Raw genomic sequence first — 16,811 nt, 5'->3', positions numbered from 1 at the left:
AACCACACCTATGCATAATGTAACGGGTAGCGGAGGTGTTTTAAGGATTTAGACATTCATAAGATAGCTAATTTAATGGGGGAACGCCTCTTACACAATGCTAAATCCCCAAATTACGGAGAAAGTGCCCCTGACGCAAGATAGGGCCCTTTGTGTCAGAGATACACTGTTAACCCATTCTGACCGGGCACCCATTTTGGTGTTAGCATCATGTTATGCTTTACCTATTGAAAAATAGCAGATCTACAAGCTCGTATCGCGCCACCGAGTGGCGCGATACGAGCTTGTAGGTCTGCTATTTTTTAAAAATTCGAAGAACGACTGACATTTTTAGAATCTGATCTCAGGTCAGAATGGGTTCATCAGACCAGTGTGTGTCCTAGTGGAAACCTCGTATGAATCTGATCTCAGGTCAGAATGGGTTAAGGGAAACACTGCACAGTCCAACATGGACACAGCCCAAGTCTACTCACTGTCCAACATGGACACAGCCCAAGTCTACTCACTGTCCAACATGGACACAGCCCAAGTCTACTCACTTGCAGTTCTCCAGAACTGAATCATTCACCACGTTGAGGCTCAGGTCCAACTCTCTTAGGGAGGGATTAGAGCTTACAGCTGAGGCCAGAGCTTCACAGCATCTCTCCGACAGGCCGCAGTGAGCCAGTCTGAAACACCAGATTAAAACATACATAAATAAATTAATGAATTAATTAATAAATGTTTAATTCGCCGTTTTTTTATAATTATAAAATATCGGATTTGTCGTGGACATATTATTAACCCATTTTGGGCGGGAACCCATTTTGGTGTTAGCATCGTGTCGTGCTTTAGCTATTGAAAAATAACAGATCTACAAGCTCATAGCGCGCCACTCGCTTGTAGGTCTGCTATTTTTTTTTTATCGAAGAGCGACTGACATAGAAGACATTTTTAGAATCTGATCTCAGATCAGAATGAAAACTGTCAGGATGCAGAAGACATTTTTAGAATCTGATCTCAGGTCAGAATGAAAACTGTCAGGATGTAGAAGACATTTTTAGAATCTGATCTCAGGTCAGAATGGATTAAGAAACTTGATAACTGTGGCGTAGCTACAGCGGGTCGCAAGACAAAAATAGCATATCTACAAACTCCTTCAGCGCGTTGTTACTCTGTAGAGAAACTCTCTTATAGAAACTCTGTTATATGATGAAGTAGCCGATACATTCGCCTTAAAGAGATTTTACACTTTGAAACATGTTTGGGGTAATTTTAACGTCTACTCAGGCACATAGGCTTGGGTTACCATGATATCAAGCTTTCCGCTTTATTATTTGCGTTAGTAATGGAACCCTTAGCAGAAATGATCCGATCAAGCACCTCAGTTACTGGTATAAAAACCAAGCAAAACACACACAAGATTTCTCTTTATGCTGATGACATCTTATTATTCTTAAATAACCCTTTATCCTCAGTCCCAGCTGTTATTGAGATTATTAATGAATTCGCAGTATTCTCTGGATATAAAATAAACTTTGGTAAATCCGTAGCACTTCCTCTTGGAAGCACAACATGCACAGAATTATTAGGACACATCCCATTTCAATTGACTCCCAGTGGTTTTAAGTATCTAGGTATACATGTCACCCTCAAATTTGAGGAATTGATAAAACTTAACGTAGACCCAGTGGTAAACAAAATAAAAATTGATCTTCAAAGATGGAGCCCCTTACAGATATCTCTACTTGGACGGGTTGCTATTGTTAAAATGAACATATTACCGAGGCTTCTTTATCCAATGCAGATGTTGCCTAATTATTTTCCAAATAAGTACTTTAAACTAATACACAGTATAATTCGCAAATTTGTATGGAAAGGCAAACGTCCCAGGCTTAAACTAGAGAAATTACAGGTACCAGAGATAGAAGGGGGATTAGCGCTCCCAAATATAATGTATTACCACTGGGCATCACAAATTAGATACATAGCAGAGTGGGTAAAAAATGATACAAATTCATCTTTTCTTGACTTGGAGGGTTTTGGATGTCTGTCTGCTCTTTCTGAGTTGCCATTTATAAACGGAGCTATTTCACTCCAAGGGTTAAGAGAAAACTTTATCGTGAGAAATACCTTGAAATCTTGGAATCAAATACGTAAACATTTTGGTATTACTAATACATACTCTGTTCTCGCTCCTGTTTTTTGTAATCCTGACTTTGCTCAATCATGTTCAGATGTTGGGTTCAGAGCCTGGAAAGAGGCTGGCATTTTAAAAATACAAGATCTCTTTCTGGGTGGAACCTTAAAATCCTTTGCCCAAATTAGGAATGAATTTAATTTGCCTCAAGTACATTTCTTCAGGTATCTACAAGTTAGGAGTTATATCCAATCTGTACCATTATACAAAAGAGAGACGAGGGAAAACAACCTGGAACAAATATTAATGAAAGCCTCCTCCTTAAAGAAGACGGTGATAAGCTATATATATTCTCAAATGTTCACTAAAATTCCAAATATAAGTAGTAAAACATTTTGGGCAGAGGATTTTGGGCACCAAATTGATTCAAAAAATTGGAGAAGAATCTTACTAAATGCAAAACAAATTACATGCTCTAACAGAACTCACGAGACACAGTATAAGATCATTCACAGGTTACATGTAACTCCAGCTATACGCAGTAAATACGATCCAACATGTTCTGGGCAGTGCTGTAAATGTAAAAATAATGCTGGTACATATAGCCATTTAATGTGGTCATGCCATAAAATTAAAACATTCTGGCAAAGTGTGCAAAGGGAGATATTGAAGATCTTTGAGATCAGGATACAGCTAAACCCAGTGAACCTGGTACTAGGTTTAGACTTTAATTATGATTTAAGATATAGATACATATTACGAATAGCCCTTTATGTTGCACGACTCACAATATTGCAAAAATGGTTAGATGAGGATCCTCCTAACATACAATTATGGTATGAAAAACTCATGTCGATACTGCCAATGGAGAGATTATCATATGTATTAAAAGGCAATCTTACTGACTTCGTCAGAGATTGGTCACCTATTGCAAGATTTTTAAAAGAGGAATGGAAAAGAGTAATATGTATGGGGGTAACAGTATGAGAAGAAATTATAGGAGTATGTGTATGTATACGAGCATGTGTATGTATAGGTGTGCAAACATATGTATGTATGTGTATAGAATATATTTATGTGGATATATTTGTGTATATATATATATAATATATTTATTTATATTTGTATTTATTTATGTCGATGTATCTGTGAATATATAATATATTTATTCATATTTATATTTATTTATGTGAATGTAAATGCATATATATGAAGTACCAACTGTATACCTGACTACATTTCTGCACTATTTGCTGGCATGTTGTTGTTGTCTTTTTGTTGTTGTTCTGTTTTGGTTTTGTGTTATGTACGTCAATGTGATCCATGTTAAACAATCGAAAATCAAATAAAAATCATTGAAAGAGATATCAAGCTTATTAATACATTCTCACCACAGCATTCATATTATATTAACATAATACAGTACATAATAAAACAGTGATAATTGTCTTTGTCTCTAATATGTCAACAAAATGAAACCATACTTTTGAACCTGGCTTTATCCGATCTTCAGATTTATCGTCCCGGAATGTATGCAAATTAGCACATATAATGCCTAATTTGCATATTTAAACATATCATTTCAGTTATACAAAAAATCTTAGTCTTAATATAATTAATCAACTGGAGCAGTTTCATTTAGATAGCTATTAGTTAACTTTTTTCTCCTATTCACCTACCATGTCTCACCATAAAGCTTATTTTGACCTGAGATCAGATTCTAAAAATGTCTTCTACATCCCGACAGCTTTCTGAAAATGCTATGTTTCTATGTCAGTCGTTCTTCGATTTTTCAAAAATAGCAGACCTACAAGCTCGTAGCGCGACACTCGGTGGCGCGCTACGAGCTTGTAGATCTGCTATTTTTCAATAGCTAAAGCATAACATAATGCTAACACCAAAAAGGGTTCCCGCCCAAAATGGGTTAATACATTCTCACCACAGCATTCATATTATATTCACATAACACAGTACATAATAAAACAGAAGTGATCATAATAAAAGTGGTAAATGTATCTTACTTTAGAACTTCCAGTCTACAGTGTGGGCTCTTCAGTGAAGCACAGAGCAGCTCCACTAGTCCTGAGTCCTGCAGGTTGTTTTCACTGAGGTCCAGTTCTCTCAAATGGGAAGGATTAGAGCTGAGAGCTGAACACACAGCTTCAACACCTGTCTTACTGAGATCACAGCCAACAAGTCTGTAAATGCAGATTAAATAAGAGATTATTAAAACAAATGATACCTAGTTCACTGTCATGGAAGTTAACTAAAACATCTCCTATCTAGTTATCCAGACATAAACAGTATTGTGGAATAGACCAGGGGTTCTCAACCTTTTTGGCCGGGGACCCCCAGGGATGCTTTGGCCATGTCTCGCGACCCCCGCCCCCCCCCCCAATACAAACTGAATTGCAAATTATGTTTTGGAAAATAATTTGGGGACCCCCGAGGGGTCGCGACCCACGGGTTGAGAACCCCTGGAATAGTAATGGAATAATCCCCCCCCCCCCCCCCCATGAACTAGTTCAGTTCATCCTTCAATATTTTGAACTAAAGTTCATGGTTCCAAAAAATCAACTATTTTAGTTATTTTCCTTTTTTTAAGTGGTGCAACCACTTCTACATCCAGCTTTGTCCGTGTACCTGTGTACCTGTGTGTGTGTGTGTGTGTGTGTGTGTGTCTTTGAGCACGAGTATGTTACGTATTTATACCAGTAGGGGGAGCCAGAAACAGAGAGAGGGGTAGTGCTGTGTCTCTAATGAGAGAGAGAGAGAGAGAGAGAGAGAGAGAGAGAGGGGGGGGGGGGGGGGGGGGGAATTGCACCACTTGGGTCACATTTTTCAGGATTTTTTCCTTCTAAATGATTGCTGCAGCCCATAGCCATAGAACCACAGACTTTATTCCTATTGGGAATAACTTTGGGATTAATAAAGTTACAACTTTTACAATTTCTCCATTACCATTAACCAAATTAATTCCATCTTATATATTTGTTTTACATTTTGGAAAAGATTGGTGTGGAATGCCACAGAATTCTTAATCCTTTTCCTTGTCTTAATTATGGGCCAACTTGTGAAAGCTGCATGCTTTTATTGTGAAGACATTGAAGCAGTCCTGTACAATTTACAATTTAGGCATTTAGCAGACGCTCTTAATCATGGGAATACATCACATAAAAACATTTATCATGAAACATGCGTAAGCTAAGAAAGTAACAGTGGAATATATATAATGAAACTATACATATAAGCTATACATCTATACTACTATGATATACATATGTACTATGACGTGCTATCACTACATACAATGCACTTATGCTGTCTACATAACATGCTATAAGTCTGTATCAAATGCTATCTAAGTCTACAGAATTGCTATCTAAGGGGGTGGGGTAAGTGCTATGGGCCATGATGGAGTCTGAAAAGGTGGGTTTTCAGACTACGGCGGAAGATTGGGAGTGATGCTGCAGTTCTGACTAGGGTTTAATGCCGGGATTCCGGGATTACGGGCCTCCCGGTTATAGGGCACGCAAATTCCCGACCGAAAATTTCTTCGGGACCCGTCATCCCGGAGGTGTTGTTTTTTCTTGTTAGAAATTACACTAAAGGAGTTTTCACACAGTGCACGTTCTTTCCCCAGCTGATCTATGAGTGCTCAAATGTCCAATCTGAACCCTCCCATCATTTTCAAACATGTTTGATGATATTTATATGGAATTATGGATCACACTGGGCTGTAACGGGGAGTCAGCGGGACCCAACGTAAATGCTTGCGGCATGGGCGGTATTTAAATACCTGCGGGCGGACACGGGCGATCAAGATAAAATCAGCGGGACTCCGCGAATCTTGCATCCTGATACAGAGCTTATTATACACTTTAGCAAAATAATGAATGTCTGAGGAGAACGTATAATTTCCTGTCTGCGCTGGACAGGCAAAGCACCGAGTCACTCTCTCCAGAACTGTGTTGGACATCTTCAGGCACGCTCCCAAAGCTGCTAGCCTAGCTAATAACCAAACCGAATCAGCCGTTGGCAAAAACAAAAGATTGACAAAGCTGCTGCACTTGTCAATCATTTAGCTTAATCAGTCTCTGTGAGAACTGAGAAGTGTGTTTTACCCAAGTATGAAAAGGAGGGTTTTACCGACGGAGCGAGGAGTTTCCTTTCCCCGTGATGGACATTATCACTTCTAAACCCCTTTTGGCTTTTGCCTGCATGTGTGCGTCACTCAGCAGTCAGAAATAACGTGAAACGGAACACAAACAAAGATGAGTATAAAGGCTACAATTTGTTTTATATAGTAACCACCAGCACGCAGCCCCCCTCCCCCCCCCCCCTCTCTCTCTCTCTCTCTCTCTCTAATAATCACTAATCATCTGCACTGGCCGTGCTGGCTATTTTAACACCCAATCGGACTTTTCATAAAGTACAAAGCGGGATGATCAAATTATCTGCAGTGGAGAAGGGGACCCAGCACCACTGCTCAAAGGGTGAAAGACCTATAGCTAAATGTGAAAGAAAGACGTGAGGTCGTTTATCCCCCCCCCCCCCCCCCGTGCTTCGACAGTCACATACTATTATTAGTGCAAACTCCTTAAGTCTCACGTTTTCTGAATAGCGTAGTAGGCCTATAACATTATTTTATTGCAGGCTATATGTTCATATTTCGTTCAAATAAAACGTTTTCAACCAAAAAATATCAATTCTATTGAACATATGAAGTACCTATACATATAAATGCATTTTGGTGGGCACTTTTTTTCCCTTCTGTTTTGTTTTTTTTCTGACGGGAATTCCCGCGGGAGCCCGGGAAAAGGTCCGCAAATTCCCGGGAATTAAAATGAGCCAAATCCGGGAAAATATTAAACCCTAGTTCTGACTGCAATGGGAAGTGCATTCCACAGTTTTGGAGCCAGAAGGGAGAAGAGTTTGGGACGTGTGGAGCGTTGTCCCGGCGTTTTTAGTGAGGGTACTTCCAGCTTCCCTGCGTTGGCTGATCTGAGTGAGCGGGAGGGTTTGTAGGGTTCGATCATACTTGCAAGATATGGGGGAGCCATACCTTTGGTTGCTTTGAATGCCAGCATCAGAGTTTTGTATTCTGTGCGGGCAGCGACCGGGAGCCAGTGGAGGGAGCGGAGCAGGGGGGAGACATGTGAGAATTTTGGCTGGTTGAAGACCAAGCGAGCTGCGGCATTTTGGATCAGCTGGAGAGGCTTAAGTGCACATGCTGGTAGGCCAGTAAGGAGGGAGTTACAATAGTCGAGTTTTGACAAGACTGTTGTCTGGATTATTAGCTGGGCTGATTCCTGGGTGAGGAACGGTCTAATTCGTCGCGCATGCAGACAGGGTTGACATTGAAGCAGTCCTGTGCATGCAGACAGGGTTACATTAGGGGTGCAACGGTTCAGTTAGCCCACGGTTCGGTTCGAACCTCGGTATGGGGGCCACGGTTTCGGTTCGGTTTCGGTACAGTAAAAAAAAAAAAATCACACCTGTGTAAAGGGGGGGGGCAGGAACGCGCCCAGGGTGCCGGGCCGGTTCCGAACTGCCGCCCCGTGTCCGAAACGCTTGAGAAATGACAGAGTTACTGTGTGCCGGTCCCTCTACTGTACCCTGTACTGTACTGGCACACACGAAATCATCATATACAGTTAATATGGGCATGTGTTTGTGTGTGTGTGTGTGTGTTAGGTTGCACACAGGTGGTGAAAAACAACCATGCTGTTTTCATGCTCATACCCAGCCAGCCAGCCAGCCAGGCACCACTCAAAAAGTTTATTTATAGCATTATCTTTTATTATTTTTTTAGCATATATTATTTTATTAGGCATTTCTGCCTTTTCATTATTTAAAGGGGGAAAAAAACCTTATATTGCTATTTTAATGTGCCTCATCATTATGTTCAAGGGGAAAATAATGCACCTATGCGCTCACACGTGGTGCAGACTCGCAGCACATGCAGGGAGGAGGAGAGCTCCCTGGGGAGGGGAGGGATTCACAGCAGAGTGCCGTGTCGCACAGAAACATTTACAAAAGTTTACAATAAAGATCTCTGCATGAGATATTATGCTTATATTATTAGAAGAAGGGTTTCTATCTACAGTCATGGATTGGACATTGAGTATTTTGTTGGGACTTTTCAGACGGAATATTCTTCTCCTGCTCCGGGTGGACAGAGCAACAACAACGAGTTGTTTTTGCTCTCTCTCTCCCTTTTTAGCACTCAAACAGCGAGTGCAGATGCAGAAGCAGATCTGAACTGTGTGTGTCTCTGTGTATGACGATTGACGATCAATAATTATTCCACCGAGTGGTCTTTGCGAGGGCTGGATTCTCCTCATCAAGTCATCATGCCGTCTCTCTCTCTCTCTGTGTGTGTGTGTGTGTGTGTGTGTAGGGGGTGGGCCGACAGAGTGCTACACTTCTGTGACCGAAAGAGTGCTAGACTTCTTAGTAGGACGGTGTGTGACCGATAGAGTGCTAGACTTCTAAGTAGGACGGTGTGTGACCGAGAAATACATTCTTCGCAGCTGTAAGAAATTAATTAATGCAAACCGAAAAAGCGCGGTTCATTAGAGCGCATTGAACCGTGTATGCTGAACCGAACGGTTCGGTTTTCGGTCCAAAACCATTGCACCCCTAGTTTACATTGAAGCAGTCCTGTGCATGCAGACAGGGTTGACATTGAAGCAGTCCTGTGCATGCAGACAGGGTTGAGATCGGGAAAACATGGAATCGGCTGTATAAAATGCTGCGTCATTGTAAATGGTGCATTTATGTATCACTTTTATCCAAAGCACATTTCTGTTTAAATTGAGGCGGACGGGAGGCAGACTTTCACTTCTGGTTCATTTCTGGTTTTATCTGTTGCCTAGCAACCTAGCATCATTCATACAGTACGTTGATGAAGAGCGCCATCTATACTAATCCACTGAAAAGACCATAGGACACAATACTGCGTGCTTGGCAGTCAAGCGATGGATTCGATGCGACCTAACATGACGCGATTGGCAGTCAAGTCAATGTGTTAACTACTAACCGAGCCTTTCTGCAGTTCCTCACAGCTGGGACCAGTCTCCTTCGCCCCTCCTCTGATGCGTTGTATTTGTCCAGGTCCAACTCCTCCAGAACCTCCTCTGACATCTGCAGAATGACGGCCAGAGCTGAACACTGGGTCTCAGACAGTTCCTCTGTTCTGTTCTCTGACTTCAGGAACTGTTGGATCGCCTGATGTAATGAGTGGTCGTTCATCTCCATCAGACAGTGGAAGATGTTGATACATCTGTCAGGAGAGGCATCACCATCAGTTAACATCTCCTTCAGGTTCTGGATGGCTTTCTGGATCTCCTCGGGACTGTTCTCTGTGTGACCCAGCAGGTCTCCTAACAGACTCTGGTTGGACTCCAGTGAGAGGCCATGAAGGAAGCGGACTAAGAGGTCCAGGTGGCCATTTTTACTCTCCAGGGATTTTTTGATAGCAGCTTCCAGGAAGTCTGAGAGGGAGCTGTTACTGTAGTATCTATTTCCCAGGAATGGTTTCAGGACCTCCATGTTCTTCTGTGTGAAACAGTGGAACAGGTAGACTGCAGCCATAAACTCCTGGATGACCAGATGAACAAAGCTGTAGACCGTTTTCTGGAACAGCACACTCTCTGTTTTGAAGATCTGTGTGCACACTCCTGAGTACAGCGTGGCGTCTTTCACATCAAGACCACACTCTTCCAGGTCTTCTTGGTCGAACACGATGCTACTTTTCTTCAGGTGTTGAAACGCCAGCTTGCCCAGCGTCAGAAGAACATCCCTGTCAGTCTTAGTGAGCTGCTGTTGAGTCCCCTTTTCTTTGTCTTTCTTGTTCACATCATGAGTCCCGTCATACTTCTGCTTCTTCGTGTTTGTCTGAACCAACAGGAAGTGGCAGCACATCTCAGTCAGGGTCTTGGGCAGCTGTCCTATCGTGGTGTGTGTCCTCAACATGTCCAGCAGAACGGTAGCAATGATCCAACAGAAGAGTGGGATGTAACACATGATGTGGAGGCTCCTCCATGTCTTCAAGTGTGAGAGGACTCTGTCGGCCAGCTTCTCTTCACTGAATCTCTTCCTGAAGTACTTCTCCTTCTGGGGGTCTGTGAACCCTCGTACTTCTGTCACCATGTCAACACATTCAGGAGGGATCCGATTGGCTGCTGCGGGTCTGGTGGTTATCCAGAGGAGGGCCGAGGGGAGCAGATTCCTCTTGATGAGGTTTGTCAACAGAGCATCCACCGATGATGTCACTGTGACATCAGAGATGATTTCATTTTTGTAGAAGTGCAACGGAGACCTGCTTTCATCGAGGCCATCGAGGATGAAGCAAACTTTACAGGCAGCGAGCTGCTCTGCTGTGACCTTCTTTAACGTTGGGTGGAAATCATGGATCAGGTTCAGAAGACTGTACTGCTTATCTCTGACCAAATTCAGCTCCCGGAATGAAAAGGGAACCAGGAGATCTATATCTTGATTCTCCAAACCTCTTGCCCAGTCCAGAGCAAACTTGCGCGCAGAGAATGTTTTTCCGATGCCAGCGATGCCATTTGTCAGAACTGTTTGGCTGGGTTTCTCTCTGCCAGGGAGGATGAGCTTAAAGACTTTACAGCAGTCGATTGCATCGTCATGGAAGGTCTTCATGTTGGAAGTTCTCTCAAGCTGTATCACCTCATGTTGGCTATTAACCCCTTCACTCTGTCCCGCTGAGATGTAGAGCTCTGAGTAGGTGCTGGTGACGGAGTCTCCAGACTCTTCCGTCATGTGGTTTTTCACTCCACCAAGACTGTCCAAACTGACCTTCAAACTGACCTTATAATCGTTCAAATCAACCTGCAGACGGACATCTGAAATGAGAAGAACATTTATGTTTAAAACATTCAGGTTAATTTATAACGTTACATGTTTACAGCACACATTACTAATTAATTACCCCCAGATAATATGCTTTTTGATAAGAAACATTTTGCCAAAGGTAACAACACAAGATCAGCTGTTTTTGTCCAGTTGTTGAGTTGACAGAAGTTTAGCTTCATTATTTGCACTTAGATATAATTGATACAGACAGATCATTTGACCATTTTGTGACCAGATTTGACATTACTCACTGTATATTAGATGTCTCTGTCACTGACCTGCATGCACGTTTATGACATTACTCACTGTATATTAGATGTCTCTGTCACTGACCTGCATGCACGTTTATGACATTACTCACTGTATATTAGATGTCTCTGTCACTGACCTGCATGCACGTTTATGACATTACTCACTGTATATTAGATTGCCTCACTGCGCAGCCTAAGTTCACAAAGTGAAGTTGGCGGTAACCCGTGAGTTTCCATATGACAAAAAAAAAGAAGCGGTCCCCACTTTGCGCTGCCTCGACACTGTCGGCATATGTCCCATTTATTGGCATTCGAGCGCGTCGGGTTTATCCTTAATTAAAAGGACGAGACGTAACGCGAGAAAGACATGGCTGTAGATTGCAGTTAGACTTGACTATAGCTGCATAGCCTCGGTCCCAGGCTTAGTTATCTGACTATAGCTGCATAGCCTCGGTCCCAGGCTTAGTTATCTGACTATAGCTGCATAGCCTCGGTTCCAGGCTTAGTTATCTGACTATAGCTGAATAGCCTCGGTTCCAGGCTTAGTTATCTACGAAAAGAACATCTGAAGCTGCAGCACTGCAAATGACTCTCCATCCAGTCATGGAATTAAGGAGGGGGGGGGGGGGGGGGGGGGGGTCGGGGGGGCTACCGGTATGCGCTCATGCAAAACACTATTTAAATAACTTAAAGCATTGTTTTTAATTGCGCGATTTTAATAAGCTTGCACACTTGGTAATATCCTACCAATTTCATATGACATGCCTTTACAAAATATATTTTTTTCACATGTATAGGCTATTATTAGTTTTATACATTTTAGGAGTGAAAACTCCTAAAATGGAATGTTTTAGATGCCTGTGACAGCCTCTCAGCTGGTCAAACAATGCTGCTCCGCTGTTCTACGACAGACAAACAGGTGAGGACAAAGCGAACGACAGCTCCCGACCAGACGTGACTTTTGTCAAGTTCAATTTCAAGCTTTGGCGGAAATGGTAAATGCCGAAATTGTCGGTAATTTCGGCGTGCACCCATATTTTGGCGTACGCACGGTTGATAAATGAGGGCCTTAGAGTCCACAGAATACATGTAAATATGAAATAAATGCTTAAACATGTAGCTAGGTGTAATGTTAGAGTCCACAGAAGACATGTATGAAATAAATGCTTAACACATCGCACGCTATTAGCGTATCCATACGCTTTATTATACGCAAACGTGCTATGCGCATAGCGTTTCTATACGTCTTATGGTCCGAAATACGTTTTTTTATTGATTACTATACTATATTTGCGCCCGGACAGCAAAAAAAGCAGCACCGATCGGATCTACAAACCTCCGATTGCGATAGATTGTTAGATTAGTTTATTATATAGGTATAGTTTAGTCTTTAGTCCGTCCGTTTAGTCTTTAGTCGTCCGTTTAGTCTGTAGTCCATTTAGATTAGTATACGTCCATTAGCATACGTCCACATAGTATAGGCCACGTTAGTTAGTTTTTTTCCAGTTAGGTTTTGTTTTTAGTTAGTAGTAATAGTAGGATTTAGGGATCAGTGTTCAGTGTTTTGTTTGTTTTGTCAGTCTAGTGAAGTGTAGTTAGTGTTAGTTTAGTGAACTGTTTGTCTTTGTCTCCCGATTCCCCTTTCCCCGCGTCTAGTCGTTGTCCGTCGCCATTTTGCGACATGCCACGTAGGCGCCCCCCAGCTCCCCTTCCCGGGTCAGTCCTCGATCGCGGAGTGGCTTATGGCTAACAAGGTGGAGGACGAAACCGACTCTGAACCAGAGGCCTCTGGTTTCGAGGCTGTGTCGTACTGTGTCTGTGACCAGTGCAGATGTGGCGGCAGTCCCCCTTCCACCACCTCGTTGGTCTTCACGCGTTGCAGCGGCTGCTGCTGCAGCTCCTCCGCCGTCTCCCGTCACTCTCTCCCCGGGAGAAAGTGACCAGGAGGACGAGGAGCTCATTGACTTTGAGGACGACTGGAACCCCACCAGAGAAGACCTTGACGAGTACGACCAGGAAGGCGGTAAGAAAGAACCTCCATTTTGCAATTTTACTGTGGACCTTATGCCACGTTAGTTTACTGTGCTACTACTAAGCTAAATACTGAATCGCGTTTTGTTACTGTACTTTCTAATCTACTGTGAGTGAATCCCTGAGACCCTGTTGCATCTGAATCAATTATAAGACGAAAATATCTAATGTATTGTTAGCGTGCGTCTGTCTGTGTGTCTGTCCCGCTGTTACTGTATAGAAATAAATGATTTGGATTATGTAACATCTGCACGACAATATAAAAAAATGCATCCCATCCATGCATCCCATCCCATCCCATCCCACCAGCGGCAGTCTCCCTCCATCTCTATGCTAGAGATGGAGGGATGACTGCCGCTGGTGGCGACGCGGGGGTTAGGATGGGATGCACGATGAGCTAGCATGTGTAGTGTAATTTGTAGAACACACACACCAACATACATGTATTGTACTCCACAATTATTGTGTGTCGTTAAGATGAGGGTAAGATGAGGGTAAGATGAAGACACACAGCATAGGCTAATAGAGATTCCTAGAATGAGCCATACTGCTTGACCATAACAGACAGGTGATCTCAGCTAGGATCATAACAGGAAATTCATACCAGCTGGTTCAGAGTAAACAGTGTGTAGCGCACACACATCGCGCACGCCATACAGAGACACTTGCGTAGGCATGCGTAGGCACACGCACACTAGACACATGTTGAGAAAGGCCAAGACACGTTTCTGTGAGAGGCCCCTCACTATGAGGTCAGAGCCCTATAGTGTGGAGTCTCCTGCTGAGCACACACACACACCTTGCGAGCGCATGAACGTACACATACACACGCACGCACAGCGACAACAGTATATTCAACGTGCAACGGTGTGATAGGCTCCCCAACTTCTGAGACAGTCTAAAGATTAGGGCAGTGTCCAGCTGGACGAGCTTATTGGATAGAAGCCCAAATCATGGAACATATATACTTCCAGACAAAGGACTTTGGTGCAGGAGGGCAGGAGTGTGAAAGGGGAGTGCTTTTAGTCATGCTGTAGTCGAACCTGAGTGCTCATGTTTGCTCCCATGTCCCCATCCCCATGTAACTTGTAACTCCAATAAATATACCATGTTAAAACCTTAATTGCACGGTCTTCATCCAATCCGACGGACAGTGTGTCCCATCACATTATTCACGACACATGCATGCTAGCATGCATGCTAGCATCCCAGCATAGTGATGGAGGGATGACTGCCGTGGCGACGCGGGGGTTAGGATGGGATGCACGATGAGCAAGCAGAATGCTAGCATCATGCTAGCATGCTGCTTGCTCATCGTGCATCCCATCCTTGGATGCAGCTGAGGCCAATATAACACTAAGTCAATAAGGTAAGGACAGAATGAGCAGGAACACGCATGCATATCATATAGTACATATATAGTGCTATAATCGAAGTGAAATGTAGAACATTTTGTTCTCATACCTGACTCACCCATCTCCTCGTCTGAGTCTGAAAGCCACTTGTCTGAGTCTGACTCGTGGTCTGACCTGCCTGAAAACATAATCAATATTACAATGTATTCACTTACTATGAGACCTAGCAGATCATGTCTGTCTGTCTGTCTGTCTGTCTGTCTGTGTGTCCCCCCTTTGTGCCCATATATGGAGCCGAGTGATTTGTGAATTACTCAGCTCCATATATGGGCACAAAAGGGGCCAGGTCCACATATACGCCACATATCGGTCTTTTTAACTAAAAAAACTGAACTGAAATGTCTGTCAACTTCAAGCCTCCATATCTCTGTTGTTTTTTCAAACGAGCAGCGTGCAGGCAAAAGCAGGTGTTAGGTCAATATCTCCAGAATGGAAGATGGTAGAATCATTTTTTTTTTTTTAAATTGAAGTGGACAAGTTAGGCTTTCTTTTGATTTATGCGGTGTGATTCTCGCTATAAGAGGCCCCTCGCTGTGGGCCCCCAAAAAAGTTCAAAAATCCCATGTTAATCGCTTAGCACCAGCAATCCTAGGTCCACTTTAAACTGTAGCACACTAAGTGTTACTTAAACATGTAGCTAGGTGTAATGTTAGAGACCACAGAAGACATGTAAATATGAAATAAATGCTTAAACATGTAGCTAGGTGTAATGTTAGAGACCACAGAAGACATGTAAATATGAAATAAATGCTTAAACATGTAGCTAGGTGTAATGTTAGAGACCACAGAAGACATGTAAATATGGAATAAATGCTTAAACATGTAGCTAGGTGTAATGGTAGAGACACCAGGAGTGAACCTTTCAAGCCTGTTTTCTCAACTCGCTGTTCTATTTCGTCCCTGCTGACCGCCAGAGGCGGTGCTTTAAGCACTGAATACGTCCCTTCGCGCATGCGCAGTCGAGTATTTTATACCAACAATGTCAATTTTGACCCCGTGATGACCCCCGGAGTAGTCTATATCTTCCGGCAGTCACCTGGGGCTCAGTCCCTAATTTCTTCTCGCTGCGCAAGTTGTACACAGTACAGAGTTCTACAGCAGAATTGAACTGCATTGTTACAGAACTATTGAGTTGCTGGTAGTCCCGTGACCATTATTGGTCGGAGTAGCGACGCGCGCGTACGCCCTCCAGGAACTGCGACTCTTATCATCGACTTTACATCTTCTTTTCCCCGTGGGAACGAACTAACAAAGGTAAGCAAACAACCCCTGTGCGCATAGGCTGCGTGCGCGCTGCTTCCCTGCCACACACACGGTTGCGTGCTACGATCGGTGACCTGATAGCGTCCCGTTCAGCACTGGTCAAAGCTGAACGGATAAGTTCGGGTCTCTTTGCCAGCTTACACTGTTTGATTCCCATGCATGAATTTAATTGAATTGTATGCTATGCTGCAGTGCTAGTGACGGCAAGCGTAGCGCTGCCCGCTCCCAGCACGTCAGCCGACATTGCTTATTGTTTGTTTATTTTTCTGTTTAGCCCGTGTCTGCGACGCGGCACGCCGCAGCACGGTGCAACTCGAGTAACACTCATTCTGTGTACTGTAGTGTACTTATTTAATGCTATACTATTAAGCTTATAGTTTAAGTTTGGTGTATCTTGGAGGGTACTTCAGTAACCCCGGCTATGTGAATTAGCTTGACTGATTTGGTCGTCACTGTTTTCAAGAGTGTACTTTAATTTCGGCATAGAGTCACTGCCTCTTTATAGGTTGTTGTTTGTTAAATTAGATATATGTAACTATATGTTGTATTATTATTATTATATACTATATATAATTATATATTATATATATAATATTATTATTATATACTGTATATAATTATATATTATATATATTGTATTATTATTATATACTATATATAATTATATATTATATATACTGTTCTATCGCTGTTAAAGCACCCCTTAGCCGGCATAGGTGGCGTGCGCGCCCCCTTCCTCCAGCTAAGCGGCCTTTAGCACAGCCAACAGTAGCCTCTGCTGGCACAGGCAGCGTCCGCGCTCCCTCCCTCCAGCATACGGCTCCACCCCTAGCAACCACTAGCGTCCGC

At 43.0% G+C, this 16,811-nt stretch overlaps 1 protein-coding gene across 1 annotated transcript; it reads right to left on the bottom strand.

Annotated features, from left to right (window-relative positions):
- Positions 1-535: 535 nt before the first annotated feature.
- LOC308335341 (protein NLRC3-like) lies at positions 536-10,986 on the bottom strand (the record flags this gene model as incomplete). The annotated part of the gene is made up of 3 exons (XM_080792362.1): positions 9,165-10,986; positions 4,141-4,317; positions 536-668 (listed from the first exon to the last, which is right to left on the bottom strand). Exons 1-3 carry the CDS (start codon positions 10,907-10,909, stop codon positions 536-538), a joined length of 2,055 nt encoding a protein of 684 aa, XP_080648488.1. The 5' UTR covers positions 10,910-10,986.
- Between the last annotated feature and the right edge of the window lie 5,825 nt (positions 10,987-16,811).

This window comes from Protomyctophum bolini (assembly GCF_963924005.1).
Source record: "Protomyctophum bolini genome assembly, chromosome: 20".
In the NCBI taxonomy this organism is placed as follows: Eukaryota; Metazoa; Chordata; class Actinopteri; order Myctophiformes; family Myctophidae; genus Protomyctophum; species Protomyctophum bolini.
The sequence above is the reverse complement of the archived record's forward strand: the minus strand, read 5'-3'. Positions and strand labels throughout refer to the sequence as shown.